This window comes from Bombus vancouverensis, chromosome 10 (genome assembly GCF_051014615.1).
Source record: "Bombus vancouverensis nearcticus chromosome 10, iyBomVanc1_principal, whole genome shotgun sequence".
NCBI classification, from domain to species: domain Eukaryota; kingdom Metazoa; phylum Arthropoda; class Insecta; order Hymenoptera; family Apidae; genus Bombus; species Bombus vancouverensis.
Genome location: NC_134920.1, coordinates 9,529,477 through 9,545,791, shown reverse-complemented (window position 1 = coordinate 9,545,791; position 16,315 = coordinate 9,529,477). Strand labels below are relative to the sequence as shown.

At 41.4% G+C, this 16,315-nt stretch overlaps 1 protein-coding gene across 1 annotated transcript; it reads right to left on the bottom strand.

The window, feature by feature from the left end:
• Positions 1-566: 566 nt before the first annotated feature.
• Positions 567-15,017, bottom strand: LOC117157041 (sodium- and chloride-dependent GABA transporter 1). Its single transcript, XM_033334694.2, has 11 exons — positions 14,459-15,017; positions 10,547-10,852; positions 9,765-9,899; positions 9,565-9,693; positions 9,330-9,474; positions 8,694-9,065; positions 7,825-8,041; positions 7,136-7,288; positions 6,857-7,060; positions 6,146-6,316; positions 567-5,661 (listed from the first exon to the last, which is right to left on the bottom strand). The coding sequence occupies exons 2-11, from the start codon at positions 10,845-10,847 to the stop codon at positions 5,524-5,526; spliced, it is 1,965 nt and encodes a 654-aa protein (XP_033190585.2). The 5' UTR covers positions 10,848-10,852; positions 14,459-15,017; the 3' UTR covers positions 567-5,523.
• Positions 15,018-16,315: the final 1,298 nt, after the last annotated feature.

The following is a 16,315-nucleotide window of genomic DNA, read 5'->3' as shown; positions in this document are numbered from 1 at the left end:
ACTGAAAACTCGCTATATCTGGTAAACGAGATCAAATAGGACGTACGTTGATACGAAGCTTTTCGTGCTTTTTAGGTGCTGAATCCGTCACTTAAATATTGATCGTTTGTTATGAAACGTCCTGTACATAAATCAATATTTTTGACGCGAATGTTCTTCGGGAGAAGCTCGGCTAAATCGACAAAAAGATGGTTTCGGTGATATACGACTGGTTCGCGAGCTACTGAATTTTAAAATTGCTCTCGTGTATGAAAAAGAAAAAAAATATGACTCGTCGTATCTTTTCCCTGTGGTTCTCAGATGGATAACGTTATACATATGTAAATTCGTAAAAAACGATGTTCGTAGAAGGGAAAACTTAACATGCATCGATATCGTTCTGGTTTCGGGTAATTTTATCAATTCGTTGCGAGTATTTTGTTCTCGCAATGATTTCTGCCAGTGATTTTGCAAATTAAACGTTCGACTGACGAATAAAACGAAATAGAAGTGGAATATAACAAAGGGAAAAATTTGTACGAGGATCATCACCTTGTGAAAACGAATTAAAATAAATGAAACACGTGTCCATTGTAGATACATTTAATTTTCGCTTACAAAACAATACTGTTTCGAGACAGATTCCATTTCTTCGCACATATGTAAATAATTGAATTCTCCGATATATTTCATTCGAAGGTAAAACGGGAAATTTCCATTGAATTTCTTGTCGCAGTAATCAGAGTGGTTGCAAGGATAAGATGCGAAGAGGTGCAATTTGCAATTTTGTTCGTCGTAAGATGGCAACGATTATTTGAGCGAAATAAAAGATATCAAAAATTCGGAACGTTTGAAAAGATAAAAAGATGTCAAAAATACCGTATCATCAATTTACTGGAACGGTAAACGCCGAATTCAGGCAACCGCGAGTTATGACGCGATCTTGAAAAACCAACCGCTCGGCAAAAGACCGATACGTAAAAGATACGAAACGTACGAATGTGAAAAGGACCGTTCAAAAAAGCATCGAACGAAACGATACTCGAAACCATCGAAAGACAAATGTTTGCACGCGATGAAAGGATTTGAGAAAAATGGCGAACGAAGTCATCTTGTGCTAAAATGATATCTGCGCGTTGTTGTTCCCCTTCGCATTTAATCTCCTCGATGCTTAACCTATCCTTTGTGAAACGGCTAATTCGCATTGGGTAATTAACCGAGTTCGCACGCTGATACGAGCTTCCATGGCGTATTCTATCGTTCGCAGCGCAACGAGCCTATTATAAACGATTACGTACACTACCCACTGAAAGTTTGGAAGCAACTTGACTCTGCAAAGGTTAAACAACACGATAAACCGAACGCGTTCTTCGCGCTAACCACAAATGTAACTTATCGCTAATTCTATATGCTACGGTAAATAGATAAAACGACGAAGTATGTAACATAGATGGATACAATACGATCGATCAACGAGGCAATACCGCGAATATATTTCTTTGCAATATATTCGAATAAAATGTTAATTTATATCTTTATAAACGAGTGGTATAAATAAATACCACGTAAGCCGCAAGTTACCATCCTAAACCGAAAGGCAAGGATTACGATAGATACAAGTGACAGAGATAAAATAAAAGAAAATAAAGAAGACCTGCTGCTTTGAAACTTTTCGTCGATAGTATACAAACGCGCGCGTATGACATTTACCGGCCGAAACGTATTGGCACGAAACGAAACATCGACGTCGAGGCGATACGATTCTGCTCGTTTGGATTCGGTTTGCGACGCACCGTGGATATCTATGTCAGCTGTTGATTCGTGCATGGGAATACTTGTCACGCATCGCGTACAGCTTAATCCGTAGAGAAACGATCAAAAGTACATATATTGATTAACGTGACGGTAATTAGCGGTCATTCACTCGGTGAATTGCTCTATGCTCGGCTAATCGTTCGGTTGATCAATGAACGAGATTAGACGCACGAGGGCCGCTACTAAATTCCGATGAACCCGCGATACTCCATTGTTTTCGTTTAAGCTGATTTACGTTGTTTATGGTCTGCCGAGTCGAGCGATTCGACGCGTTGCGATTAATCTCTTGTAATTCCGTTTACCACCAGAATCTTTCTAATCCACGCATCGATCGATATTTTGATGCCAGCTGTTCGATCGGAACGTTTCTCTTCGAAATATTCTTTACGCGTCTCTGTTTATTTTTAATTTCGGACATACGCCAAGACTTTCGTCAGCGATATTATTATTTCGACAATTTTTAGAAAAAATATCCTCTTGCCGTAAAATTTCTGCGTCATCTTTATCGTTTCCCTTCTATATCTTTCAGATTGTGAATTTAATCGACGATTCATCCGTTATCGATTGATCGATATGTCGTTTTATACTGGGAAACGTCTACAAATGTGCGGTGTATGTTCGCATCCTGCTGCGTCTAATCCGTTCAGTTTACACAGAAATACACGCAGTCCACTAAACTATCGCAAAAATAAACGGCTTCGTAGCTTTCTGTACGAAAGTATAGGTGTAACGAAACGATGACAACACGCGGTCATCGTGGAAAATATTGAACCACGTGGACTTGCAGTATCCTTAGCTCGCTATTAAAACGTCACTCGCGGCGTAACAATGCGACAATAAAATATACATAAACGAACGTCGTATAAAGCTTTCGGACGATCTCTCGATATCGTACAACATCAACAACTGTTAAAACTCGTTTAAATAGGGCGCAAAGCGTGTAAACGATTTAAACGACAGAACTATTACTTAGGCCTGTTTTCAAACTTGTAACGTTGCGTTACGAGTATCTTTATTGCTCATGTTCGCCAACCAAATAAATCCTGAAACATCCAGTTTTGCTAAAAATCTGACTTTTTATTTATATACAGCGTGAGTCAACGATCTAATCGTGTCTTTGACGAATGCAAGGTTGGACTTGAATTGGGTAAAAAATATTCAGGGACACGCGATTTAGCTCGTTCGATGCCGCACGAGCATCGTCGATTCGTTTCATTTGTCCTACAAAGCGAATAATACTCGCAGCTAATTCGGTAACAGATTAGACGAGTTAATTTTAGCATATTTAAATAATTATAACCGATACTGCATAACTGAAAACATAGAATCGAATATTCATAGCTGGCAATTATTAAAGCGAGCATGCATAAATTGCACGGGTAAACAACTCAAACATTTATTATTAAACGTTCACCTTTCCGATAACTTCATTTCGAAAATGTTGTACGCTCTATTTAAATTAAACTTAATAATGCAGCCATAAGTACAGGTCGTGTAACAAGTCTACAAATAGATCGATGCAGAATTAAAAGAAAGTATACGTATGTATCGTACGATCGACGTTTGACCCACTCTGTATATACAAATTTGTAGCTCGATTTCGATAATATTTTCAAACTCGTCGTTCGTTCGAAACGATATTATACTCTTTCTCGTTTGTTCGAATACTGTTAATTGGTCGTTCGAATTTCATTCGCAAAAAATATACTATTAATGCAAGTAACAGTGTCTCGAATAATCAATATTGAAATAGCTCTTATAGTAACTTTAGGATCATATATCGATAAATCCCTATATATATATATATATCCTTCGATAAAACTAGTTTTATATATATTTTTATCTTACACTTATATCTTGGAATTACGAACCTTCGTACGAAACCACTGCGATCGAAACAAAGCTTTGATTTCTTCGTTAAAAGAATCAGCTAACAAGGAGTTTCCACCTAAATTCGAACATCTTCGTCGAACAAACATTTACTAAATATTAATCTCGGTTGTCGACCTTCTACGAATTGATCTGTAAATGTAATCGTTTGTTTCGAACTCGACAGCTTTTAGGGATTACGGTACCAACGGTTTCTTTCCTCTGATCGACTCGATCGGTTTTAGTAGAAAAATCCTCTTTTCGTGGAATCTCCGTGGAAAAATTCTGTCTCGTTTTTATGGTACGATATATCACAAACTTGCCTTTATCGATTTTAATCAGAACGTAGAAGGAAAACGTGTAGAAATAAATTTGTCAGAGGTAGCTAACATTTTATAATTAACATCGATTCGAATATGTAAAATTCGTAAGAAAGTTTCGGGTAAAAAAGACGAAAGACGGCAGAATTTTCCAATAGATCTAACGTGTCGTTAAAATTTTTTCCATTTAAAAAACTGGTCGCAACGGTGTCAGCGTTGAGGCACAAATGTTATTATCTGTAATTTAATCTTCAACTGTTCTAACGATCTGACTAACCGCGTCATTCGCAAGAATTTCTTCGTGCGTTCCGAAAAACAAGCGTCCGTCGACTAATAAAAATGCTGGTAGAAATTTCGGTAGAAATCGGTTCGCGCAAATTCAATCTCGTAAAACTTCCGTTGAGCGAAACTCGCGTATTAAACAACATCTTAGAAAAAATAAACGAACGTTTTAAATCCGCAAATATCGATCGATCTAAATAAAAAAAAAAAAGAAAAAAAACACGTATCTTTTTATGAGAGACACGTCCAACTATTTCTTTCGTAATCATCATTAGAATTCATCTTATGATCGAGACTTTCAAATCGATTTTCAAAGTTTCAAAACGTTCGTCCGCTGAATAAAAATACAGTTGCTCCTCCAAAAATTATTTCACGTCTCGACGTTTCTTTCTGCACGTCGGTTTGATCAACCCTTTGCCTCGTCATTTCCTTTCGTAGCTATTTAAATCAGTGTAATTACGACTTACGATCTTCATTTTCTTTTTTTTTTTTTTTTTAATTCAAATCACTTACGTAATTTTCATTTCGAAAAGTTAAGGTTAAAATTAGCGTTTCGATTAAGCCACGTTACAAAAAATAAAAAGTAAAATCTGTTTTTGTTGGACTTCAGTTATGATCCGTAACCTGTCTCTAGTTTCATATTACAAGGCAAAGGTTCAAGCTTTATTTTTAATCTCTCGTTTGCTCTCTCGAAAAAAAAAAAGAAAAAAGAAAAGAACCAGACTATCAACTAAATTACGTTTCTCGCGTTTAATAATCGTTCGTGGGAGCATCGCGATTTTTAATCGCGATAGAAAAATATACACACCTCTTCGACTTATCTTGGAAAACTAACGATATCTGCTACTATCGTAATATACTTTAGATTTTGTGTTCAACTTTTCTTCGCTCTCTCTCTCTCTCTCTCACACACACTCTCTCTCTCTCATTTTTCTAAATAACTCTTCTTTTTACGTGGTATCAGTATCGTTTAAATATATCATGTAGAAGGAACGAGGCCAGTATTTTGATTGCAGCAGTCGCTCGAATTACGCTCGCTCTAATTACGCTCGCTCTACCGTGCACTGTCGTCGTAGTAGTTTTCTTAACGTCGGTCAGTCTGCGGATATCTTCCAACAGTTTATCCAATTAAACCGCGAGACTAAGTCGAGCTGCTCTGCGTGTTCGACACATACTTCGATTTTGAAATTCTGTTAAAAATACTACACTTACGGTAATTACAACCTATGACAGGGTATAAGAAAGCCGTTTACGGCGATCATGTTTGACTTAGGAAACTATTGTTCTTGGTGATTAATCCGGCGCTGCTCTCTGACATTGGTATCACCGCTGATTTCTCGCCCTTCGGTAACTTCGGATGCGTCTTTAAGTTCGGCTTCAAACCTTTCAGGATATTCTGAAAATTATCACGTGCATGTGTTTACTCTCGAAAACGGATCTTCAAATCGCTAGAAGTTGAATAAAAGAATGGCGAACAAAACCGATTACAACTTTTAACAACGATACCAATCACAAACTACGTAGTTTGATCGAAACGGTATAAGAGATTTGTAACGAATCTGGAGAGAAATTTGCGTTTCCGAATGTTAAACGTTGCTCGTGTTTTCTATGTTCTCGACTTATTTCACTTTCGTTCAATGTCGAGAAAGATTCCATCGAATAAAAGAATTTTATCTCCAACGACAAAGATCGATACGTTTGCCTAGAATATATTAGCTTGTCCGAAAAGTTTCTTCCGTTTTACGAGGAAATAATAGACGCGCAACGTTTTCGTTTTATTTCGCAGACTTGGTTTCACGTTTGTACGTAGCTGCACTGTTGTACAAAACACGTTTGCGAAAGAAAGACACTTTCCGGACAACCTAATACTAATGTTTCACCTCCTTGATGGATCCCGGAGTAACGATGACGTAGTAGAGAGCGTAACCCGGTATCCAGATCATCGATGACAAGCTGAGGCAGACACCCACGATTTCCGCCCATGTTGGATACTCGTAACTGTTCCCATATTTCAAGGGCTTGTACTGCACGCATTGGAACACGAAGATGAACTGGAAAAGAAGGAACGTTGAGAAATTTTCGAATTCGAGTTTACTCGACTTGAAAATCGATCGGTAGAAGCAGCTTCGTTTCTCGCAAATCTCGCACAGTTACATAGATAGATAGCAAGGGACGAAGCTATTAATCTCGACTATTTAATTAATTTTCGCTCGCGAATCGATCTTATCGGGATACGTTTGCAATGTTGAGAGGAGATCGTTAAGCGTAAAATCGATGGAGCATAGAAATGCGCGATATTGCGCGAGGACGACGAGATAAATAGCCCTGTCATCCACCTTCGAGAAGATTACTATCCGATCGATCAGGCTGTTCTTCGTAGACAGAACGCGAGAAATTAACGATCGTTCGTCGAATCTTTCGCAGATCGGTCTTTTCAAATCGTTCTACGTTCGTACGAGAAAATTCAATCTTCGCTTCGAGTCCGGTCGCTTTCTTCTACCTTCGAACGATCGAAGAAGAACCGTTCGAAAGAGGAGAATCTTTCGTGCTGTTTCGCAAATTTTTCTTCTTGATACAAACACGATACTCACAGCCATGATCACTGGCGCGAACACCACCCAGCATATGTACCAAAATTTGTTCAGTCGTACGCCCATCATCTGATGAATACAGTCGCAGAACTTCTTCGCGCCGAAGATCCACGATATCGCGATCGTTTGGAAGAAGCAGACCCACAAAATCGACATTCCACTCGCCGAATAGAAGTCCATCAATTGGAATATGTAGACTCCACCCTGAAATGATAAAGAATTTTCCAAATATTTGCCCTTTTCGAGGAGAAATTTGAGAAATAGTCGAGCGATGCTAACGTTGGTCACCATGGGAAGACCCAAGAGGAACATGAGACTGCAGATTGCGACGGTGAACTTCTTCCTATGGGGACGAAGAAGTTCCGGCCAGTTGTCAACGACTCCAGTGATGAAGGATTCCACGATACAGAATTCGCTATCGATGCCCAGTATCTGTCAGAGAAAATGGAAAACCATGTTGTTTTCGCCGTGTTCTCGGATGCGACTAACTAGCTAACAAATGGCTGATCTATGATCCTCTGCTGGCCGAGCTCATTGATCGAACGACGCGGCAACGATTGCCTCAAAACTCGTGAAACACGCATCTTGCGATGTCCTGCGATTCGACCTGATTTCATCGCCAGTTGGAAAATTATTCGTCCGAAAAGAGACACACAACGGATGATATTTATATTCAAAGATAGCGTGTATAAATATATAAAAGAAATACGTCTTCCATTTAAAAAGACGATGGAGTTAAATCAACTTCAACGATAGATTAACATAAAACTATAATTACCGCGGAAGAAAAGAAAAGCGGACTTTAATCGCGTTCGAAAATGAAAGCGGCTGGAACGACGAAACGAGTCGAACTCGAGGACCTAGATTCACGCTAAAGTAGTGCATAGAATGTAATCGATTCCGATAAACAGACATTGATCATAGAAGAAGCGGAGTGCGGTCGTTTAGCTAAGTCGAGTGTGCCTTACAAGTAGCATGACGAAGAAGATGATGGCCCACATCGAGGCACCGGGCAACTTCAAAACCACCTCTGGATAAGTGAGGAACACCAGTCCTGGCCCGCTTTTGACCACTTCCGACACTTGAGTGCCTTGTTCCAAAGCGATGTGACCCAAGATAGAGAAAGTGACGCAACCAGCCAGTAAGCAGGTTAACGTGTTGACTATGCACGTGATCAGCGCGTCTCTGAAACGAAATCCGCGTCATTCAGTACGTCCAGCGATCGACATTTCTTAGATTTCTTTCGTAATTTGCGTTCTTTTTTTTATTTATTTTACTTTCGTTCGAACGACGCTCTCGATTGCGAATGGACCTACCTGAACGCGCTCGTTGTGACGATAAAAACCAGAAGGGAAAATCAAACGAATTTTCCATAATGTCGCTACTATCGGTTAAAATGTATTGCTTTTTGTGGCGAAACGTTCGATTCGGAAATATGACAATGAATTTAGTTGCGCGAAACGTAGAAGTTCGCGAGAAAAATTCTGAACTGGCCGTTAGTCGCCGAGACAATCGCCGAATCAGTGAGAAATAAATTTGTTGAGACATGTATAATTTTCTGTGCTGGACTGGGTTAAATGCGTAGTAGAGATACTCGTATGTGAATATCAGTGTGTGTAAACTAATCAGTCGGTTAACAGTCGGGCATAGAGGAAAGTGCTGAGACGCGTGCAAGTGTGTATCGATGAATATATAAGAAATCGTCCATGAAATAAATATGTTACTATTTTAATATTAATCCTCGGTATAAATTTAGTGTTCCTATAACATTATTTCGGCTTCAAAGATCCACAATTCTCAAGAAAATTACCATAAGATAAAGAGTGGCGACGCTTACTTGTAACAATTGTGGTGGAACTTGTTGTACGATCCGAGAGCAGGCAGAGCCCCGGTGCCGATACTGTAGGCGAAGAAAATTTGCGTGGCGCCGTCGATCCACGGGCCAGGCGATAGCAATTCGTACCATCTCGGCGTGACGTAGTACAGCAAGCCGTCGTAGCTGCCGTCCAATGTCACCGCTCTTCCCAAAAGAATGAAAAGCACCACGTAGGGGAACAAGGCTGAAAACCAGATGATCTTACCGCTCTGATGCAGACCCCGTCGGATGATAAAGTAAACGAGCAGCCAGCCGACGATCAGAGAACCCAACAGCTCCCATTGCATGCCACCGATGTTCTCGATACCGGAAGTGATGCCAAGAACTCTTCGTCTAAAATCGTCGAACACGCCATAGATTCATATATGTCGTTGTTTCACACCCTTCGACGATTATTACGCTACAATCTCACACTTTATTCCAATCGTTGCGGTCGATAGATTTTTCGAGAAAATGAAAAACTGTTATCATCATTAAGTAAGTAAATTTCGTGCCGTAAAAATGTTTTCGTGGATCTGTTTGATCTTTTCTAACGTTACATATCGAATGTTTTACTCGAACAGATTAGTAGATTTCAATTTACGAAAGTTCGCTTACTCCCAGTACTCCTCTACCGGAGTAGTATGATGAGGAACAGCTCGAGTATAGTTGTCGTAGGTGGAATTCGTGGTGTTCGAGCTATCGGACGATTCGTCGATCTTTCTCAGGCCGTCGGAACAATTTTCCGTGTTCCACCAATTTTCTATAAAATATCGTTGGAATACATAGAAACGTAAATAATAATTTTTTCGAAAGAGTAAAAAGTTCCATTGCTATTAATCGTTTAACCAACCACAACCCCTCCAGGGTACGCTCGGTATGTTGGCGAAGGTGCTTATGAGATAGAAAAGCGTCCAAGCGATGATTATGCAGTAATACACGTCCAGAAAGAACACGATAGTCATCGTAGCGTATCCGACTCCTAAACGAAAGTATCTTTCGAATGAAAATGAAAGATGCCTGTTAGAAAAAAGTGATTTTATCTTAGAATACCTTGCAGCAGAGGACACAACTGTCCTACCAGAGTCATCCCGCCTGCCCCGAGGTACTGGCCAATGGCCACCTCTTGGAAAAATATCGGAATGCCACAAAACAACATGGCAATTCCGTACGTGATTAGGAAAGCACCTAGAATTTGCGTTTCAACTTAAAGCTTTGAATTTGAATTTGTAGTTGAAGTTGAATCGGCATTTGCTTGATCGATAGAGCAATGCGGAATACGCGACTACCGACGCGATATGTCATTGTTAAAGGTGAATCGTCGTTGCTCGTTAGGAGCACGATGCGTTCACCGATACGCCCGATCGCGCTTTGTCCCACTTCCAGGAAATCGCAGATGTTAGATAATTCATGGAATTTCATAAGATCGAATCTCGTGATTCCACATGGATAACCATATTTCGTAATCTTCTCGAATGTGAGTTCGATCGAGTCGTTTCCTCGACCTTGTCCCCTCGGCGTTCTCAACTATATCATTTGCATATCTATACGATCGTTCGAATATTACGAAAATGACGAGCATCGATTAAAAGTTGAAATTGCACCAAGCTACTAGCCATACTAGCGATAGATTCTACGAGTAAAAATTCTTCCACCCACCCGATATGAACGAACCCCCGCAAATACGGAAAAGCAACGCCGACGCGACGTTGTTACAACGAGAGGCGGACTCGACGTTTTTCAGACCAACGAGCTTTCGCCTTTGACATTTACGCAATGCTCTAACGTGACTTAAACGGCCGAGTTCTAAAAGCTATGGTAATTCTCACACTCACCTCCGCCATTTTTGTAACACAGATACGGAAACCTCCACACGTTTCCAAGTCCCACGGAAACGCTGATACAGGAGAACAAAAAGTCCAGCTTGTTGTCCCAGCCTCCGCGTTCCGCGTCCTCTTCTCGGTCCTCCACTTCCGTCGCCCTGTTCTGCGGCACGGAAACGATCGTCTTTGGCGCACCGTGACTCGAATCTCGTCGTCTACTCGAGCCAACCGATTTCGCCTTGAACTCTATGAACGTCTGCTCCGGATCGACCTGATCTTTCTGCTCTCCCCAATAATACATCTTCTCCGCCATAATTCCTGAAATCACGCGATACGTCTTTGTCGTTTTGCATGCTCGTGACCTTGAACGTGGTTCAGGAGACCGACAGCAGCAGACTAATTCCGCGTAATTGATCGTGATTGCGGCTGAGATTACGTAAAAGTGTCCTGCACGTGCCGAGCCATCTTCGTCGAGAGTGACACGCGACAATAGTGAAACACGCGAGTTATGAGACATAATCGAGGTTAGTTTCGCCTGGAGATTACTTCGTGGCCGTTCTCCGGTAATTGCTGCTACACGTAATCGCTTTTTTAGTTACAGCTTCGAATTCCGCGGTTTCCGCGAGGGTAGGTTGCGCGTGGGTGGTATACGGTTTCACGATTCTCTGACGTTCTTTTTACTTCGCGTCAAACGTCTTTCGCTGTCTTCGAGTTTTTGCAACGAACGATCCTCCTTTTTAACTAAAAATGCAACGGTTTCTGCGCTTCGACCGACTTTAATTCGTATTTCCCCGCTATCTCCTTTCGTTCGTTCTCCTGCATTATGATAGAAATTTAAAGCTGCAACTGGCGACTTCAACGCGTACTAAAATATCTTCTGCATAGTTAATTAACCCCTTAAGCTACGATTTACGTTCGAGAATTTTGGGCCGTAAACCTAAACAAGCTATTATATATTATATTTGGCCCGATCATCGTACTACGGGCTATGCCCGTAGTTGTAGGTTAAGGAGTTAAAATACGATGAAAGTAAATAGGCATACGTACGATTGCGATTCTGTTCCTGTGAAAATAGACATCGATAATACCAGAAACGCTTGTTCATTCTTAACTATAAAAGCGAAAATCCGAGCTATTTCGACCGGTCGATAATTCCAGCGCGAAGAATATTTTCGTTCTCTGATATCGTTCCCTCTAAATGAGACATAAAATTTGTCATATTTGCTTAAACGAATTTCGTCTAGTCTACCTTCCGTAAACAGACGTTAGAATTCGAACGTTTCAACATTTATCGTTTACAGGATGCAAACGTACGTAGTAGATCAATTCGCAACGCAAACATTGTAACGTTCTGTCAGTTTGGCCGCATAATCCATACAATCTTCTCGTCAACCAGCGAAAGTCGATTTCCAGTCGATAAACAACGCAGCGTTATCTGGTTACTGCGTCGCGTCGTTTCCTAGAAATCGAAGCTAATGGGTACTCGTGTTCTTATGGTTTAACGCGGAATCGATGTTTATTATCCTATGAATAAATAAAGGAAGCTTGCGAAACGACGCGTGATTTCCGAAGAATACGTGAGCAGCGTAAAAAGCTTGGTCAATTTTCTAGGACGCGTACTCTCGCTCGCGCGGATTTACATTTACTTTCGCATCGAAATCGACATTAAAAGCTTTGATTCCGATCTACCTACGTCGTTGCACGTTTCAACAGCGGTCGCAAGCACGAGCAAATAAGTAAAGATTATTGCATCACCTTGTGTATCGCGACGTAGATACGCTGTACAACTCAGTACGCTAGAGACTAAAACTCGCGTTTATAACGCGTTTCACTTAGTGTAAAAAGTAACGATATGTTAATAAGGTTTCATTTAATCGATATCGCCTGTTTGCGTTGTACGAAACGCGTATAAATGTTGCGAGCTGAATCTCCTGTGCATCTATAGAAACGTAAATGTAAGAATATCGGCTATACACTTATATGTATCCGATCTAACCGATAAGGATTGATTAAGGGTTCAATAAGAACGAAAAGTCGATCAAATGATATCGTACATGGATTTAAATGCCGCGCGAGACATACGTATTTTTAGACGTAGAAAGAAGATATAGAAACGAAGATTCAATGGAACAACGTTTATTTCAGGCTTGTAAATCTCTGAAAAGAATTCATTAAGTTAATCGAACTGTATCGTGGACGAATCGTGTACACTGTTCAAGATATTGCACGTTGCTTGGCCGCGAGCAAAAGCAGCACGTAGCTACATACGTAAATAATAGATTTAATTACCATCCGTCTGATTCAGCACACGCGACATCGAATTTTGTGTTTCGACGTTGCATGCAACGTTTATAAACGTCTATTCCGATAAACCTCTCAATTTACGACTCTATCACTGTCACGCGTAACCTTTATTCTCATTAAATGGCATTTCACTCACATGTCCAGTCGATGGGAATGAAACTTATGCAGCCAGACGAACGTACCAAATTGGCAATGACGAAGCGCGAATTATAGCTCGGTTCAGCGATAAAATTCAAATCTCAGCGTTTCCATGTTCGTACTCGAAATTATTTCCACTAACGAGATTGTACGTAGGTCGTTGATTCAGTTCCTCAAAATCCTTCGCGATAGTTTGCCGCTATAATTACAACGATATTCGATGAATGTAACTAAATTGGAATGTCGTGTGTCGTTAGAACGTTCGTAGGTAATTTTCAATGAAACCTGATCGAACAAGAAGTCCGGGATCTCGCGCTGAATCGATGGCGTCATACATCGACGATGATGCTCTTGGCGGATGACGTTCAGCCAAGACAAATTTTGCGTACGAATCGTTCGTATTCCTATATACACAGTGGTGAAAAAATATCTATAATCCCTCGATTAATATTTGCTTCGCTAATGACAACAGCTACTCCATCCATTGATATCCAGTTCTCGATATACTGCTCATCCCTTAGGAATTGATATCCAACCCTTCGATACGCGCAAAGTACGCTTCGCTACGTCAAACACAGCGGTGTCGTATGACACGAAAGTATCAATAAAAACACCCACTAGACGATTACGACGAAATGAAATAAAACCAACGAAACTGTAAATTCGACGAGTGGAACGATTTCTCTCGTCAATTTCCCTTGGACCGTATATCGTCTACGATCTCAGAGGATTATTTCTAATGCGATCTGTCGCACGATAGTCGCGATAACCGGCTCCGGCTCAATGAAAACCCGCCCCCTTTCTTCGAAAGGGTTGATTCCTGCGTGACGCGCGTCCCGCTACCCCTATTACCACCCAGCCGATTCAAAATGAGCAAACAGGAACTGCATAGGGAAAATGTACACGTGTCCCGCATCCGTGTGTCCTACAGGCGCAACTATTTGTATTCGTGTGGTCACGCGTGTTTCTACGCTGTACCATACGTACGGTGTAAGTGTGCGCGTGAGATCGACACACGTGTGCGTACACGCGCGGTCGAGTCTGCTTGTATACAAATACTCGTGCGCGCGCTACGGATGCTGAACGCAAAATCAATAACAGCTTCGTGTCACGTTACGCCGTACACGTGGATTTGTATATTCTTCTAACTGCTCGTTTCTTTGCAAAATTCTCTGCCGTTTTTTACAGCTGTTGCTATTCCTGTTTACATCGTGTATTGGATCAGCGAGGGATGGTGTAATCTGCGACGTTGTAATCGTAGATTCGCTTGATTCTCATGGCAGAATAATTGGCACGGTCTTCGCGTCGTTATTGAAAAACGATGTTAGCGGGGAGGAGGATTGAAAAGAAAGACGTACGAACCTGGAGAGACAGATCTGTTCGCGAAGATGGTAAAAACGATACGAGGCTCACGCGTTTCTTGGCGAATTACGGTATTAGCAAATTAGATTAGATTAGACAAGATGCTCCAACTTATCTTACCTGAAGGCTGCGAGATCTCAAGGTAACCACGAGATCCACGATTTTCGATTCGGCTGAAATTTCTTCGCAACGCACCTAAGCTTCCGTAGCTCGTATATTCTTCGAATTATTCGTCTTCCAATCGATCGTTTACATTGCTCGATGCTCGGCAGCCCCTTCCGGCAGCGGAGTACGACGTCCCCAGAGAAAAACAATCCGTTCACGCCCGATCTCTCAGCGTCGTGGACCACAGTTTCTCCTCGTCTTCCTGTCCGCGAGAGTCCAACTACTCAAAATCTAGTTTATCCGATGTTGATGCTTCCGATCGAAATCGTTCGTACAGACGACAACCGACGCGAACGACGCACTTTCGCCTGGAAACTGGTTTTATTACGTGTCAGATCGTGGAGAGTGTGCCTCGTGTCGACCTACCCTGCGAGGGATGTCGTTACGGAATAATGCTTTGCCGCAAGACGGGGAGTGTTATCCCTTTGAAACGCATGCGCGGCCGCGAACACCCCCTCCAGAAGCCTGGAACAAAGCTGTCCCTGGGCTTTGAGCCCCCAGGACCCTTAGATTCGGTAAATAATCAAACTGGGTGGCGAGAACACATCATAGATGATACATGTTCGACGTGTACGTCGAAATTACGTAGGGGTGGCTTTCGGCTTTATGCATTTACGCGCGGTCTGATCGTTTGCAGTTGAACATCGGATGGAAAGAACGTGGATCAGTAGACTGCGGAGAAATTGAAATGCGCCAAAATGTGCGGAATACTCGCGGTACGTAAGAACGTGGTTCTTTAATTGCGTTCAGCGGAATTTGAGTTTGCAGAGTAAGATTCGTTGATTTTCTCATTTTGACAAGCAGCACGATATCGCAGAGAGACTTTTCATAGGCTAAGAAGAAGAATTCGTGTAGGATAGGTCAGGTTTAATGCAGGACAAATACGTCAGAACGATTAAACGTATATATAATTATATATACGTTGTTTTCCGGATATTCCATTTGCCAGAACGCACTGTATCGCAGCATTAGACTTCGTGCGTAGGCACCATCGAACAACACGAACTATGTGTATATCTTTCTGATGAGTATAAAACCTTAGATTGTACACTGTACATTCTTCGATATTAGAGAGATACGTCTGTACATCTTAGAGACTTAACCAGGCAATAAAAAAGAGCATCAAGATTATGGAAAAATACGTAGGCGTATAATTTTTATGGTACAATACAATAGTTTCTATAATATTTTACACCTACATCGTTCTATCTAATCGTTCCTACCATAGATAGGAAAGATCAAACGAGCACTATATTATATAGTTTCTAAAAGCTTTTGAATTTTTCTGTGGCCTTTAAGAAAAAAAATATAATACGTCGTCGACCAAGGATAGTTCGTCGGTAAACACTGTGCTATCCTTCCCCGTCTGTATTAAAAAATATACGACCATCGGCGTCCTTGCAACTGAACTTGTCCATTTCCTACCCCACAGCCACGAACGTCTATCGAACTTCCCCTTTATTTATACCCTTGGAGCCGGGTCGTTCGGCGTGTCATTGGAAGAACACGCGTAGCGACCCAATTTGTACCACGTCTCTCGGACCTGTCGCCAGTCGAATCCATCCTGAGCACGCAATGCGCTCATAAACATTCCGATTTACTCGTCATTGGTACGTCGTTGTTAATCTTCGCGTGTCGCGTATAAAAATCAATTTCTATATTCAGGCTCCCGTCCGAGCAACAGCGACCCAGAAAATCGGTCAAAATTTTCCATTGCCAGCCAGAATATCGGATCTCGTTTAGCAACGCCATTTATCGTACAACAGCACCTTTAACGTTGGCCATTCAACGACGCGCAGCTTAGTCGTCCGT

What these genes read in the sequence shown, in the direction of transcription:
- LOC117157041 (XM_033334694.2), bottom strand. Translation starts at nt 10,847, where the DNA reads ATGGCGGAGAAGATGTATTATTGGGGAGAGCAGAAAGATCAGGTCGAT. An exon ending in GTTGTGTCCTCTGCTGCAAG is followed by an intron (nt 9,694 to 9,764) that starts GTATTCTAAGAT and finishes ACTTTCGTTTAG; the next exon opens with GAGTCGGATACGCTACGATG. An exon ending in CCGGTAGAGGAGTACTGGGA is followed by an intron (nt 9,066 to 9,329) that starts GTAAGCGAACTT and finishes CGACGATTTTAG; the next exon opens with ACGAAGAGTTCTTGGCATCA.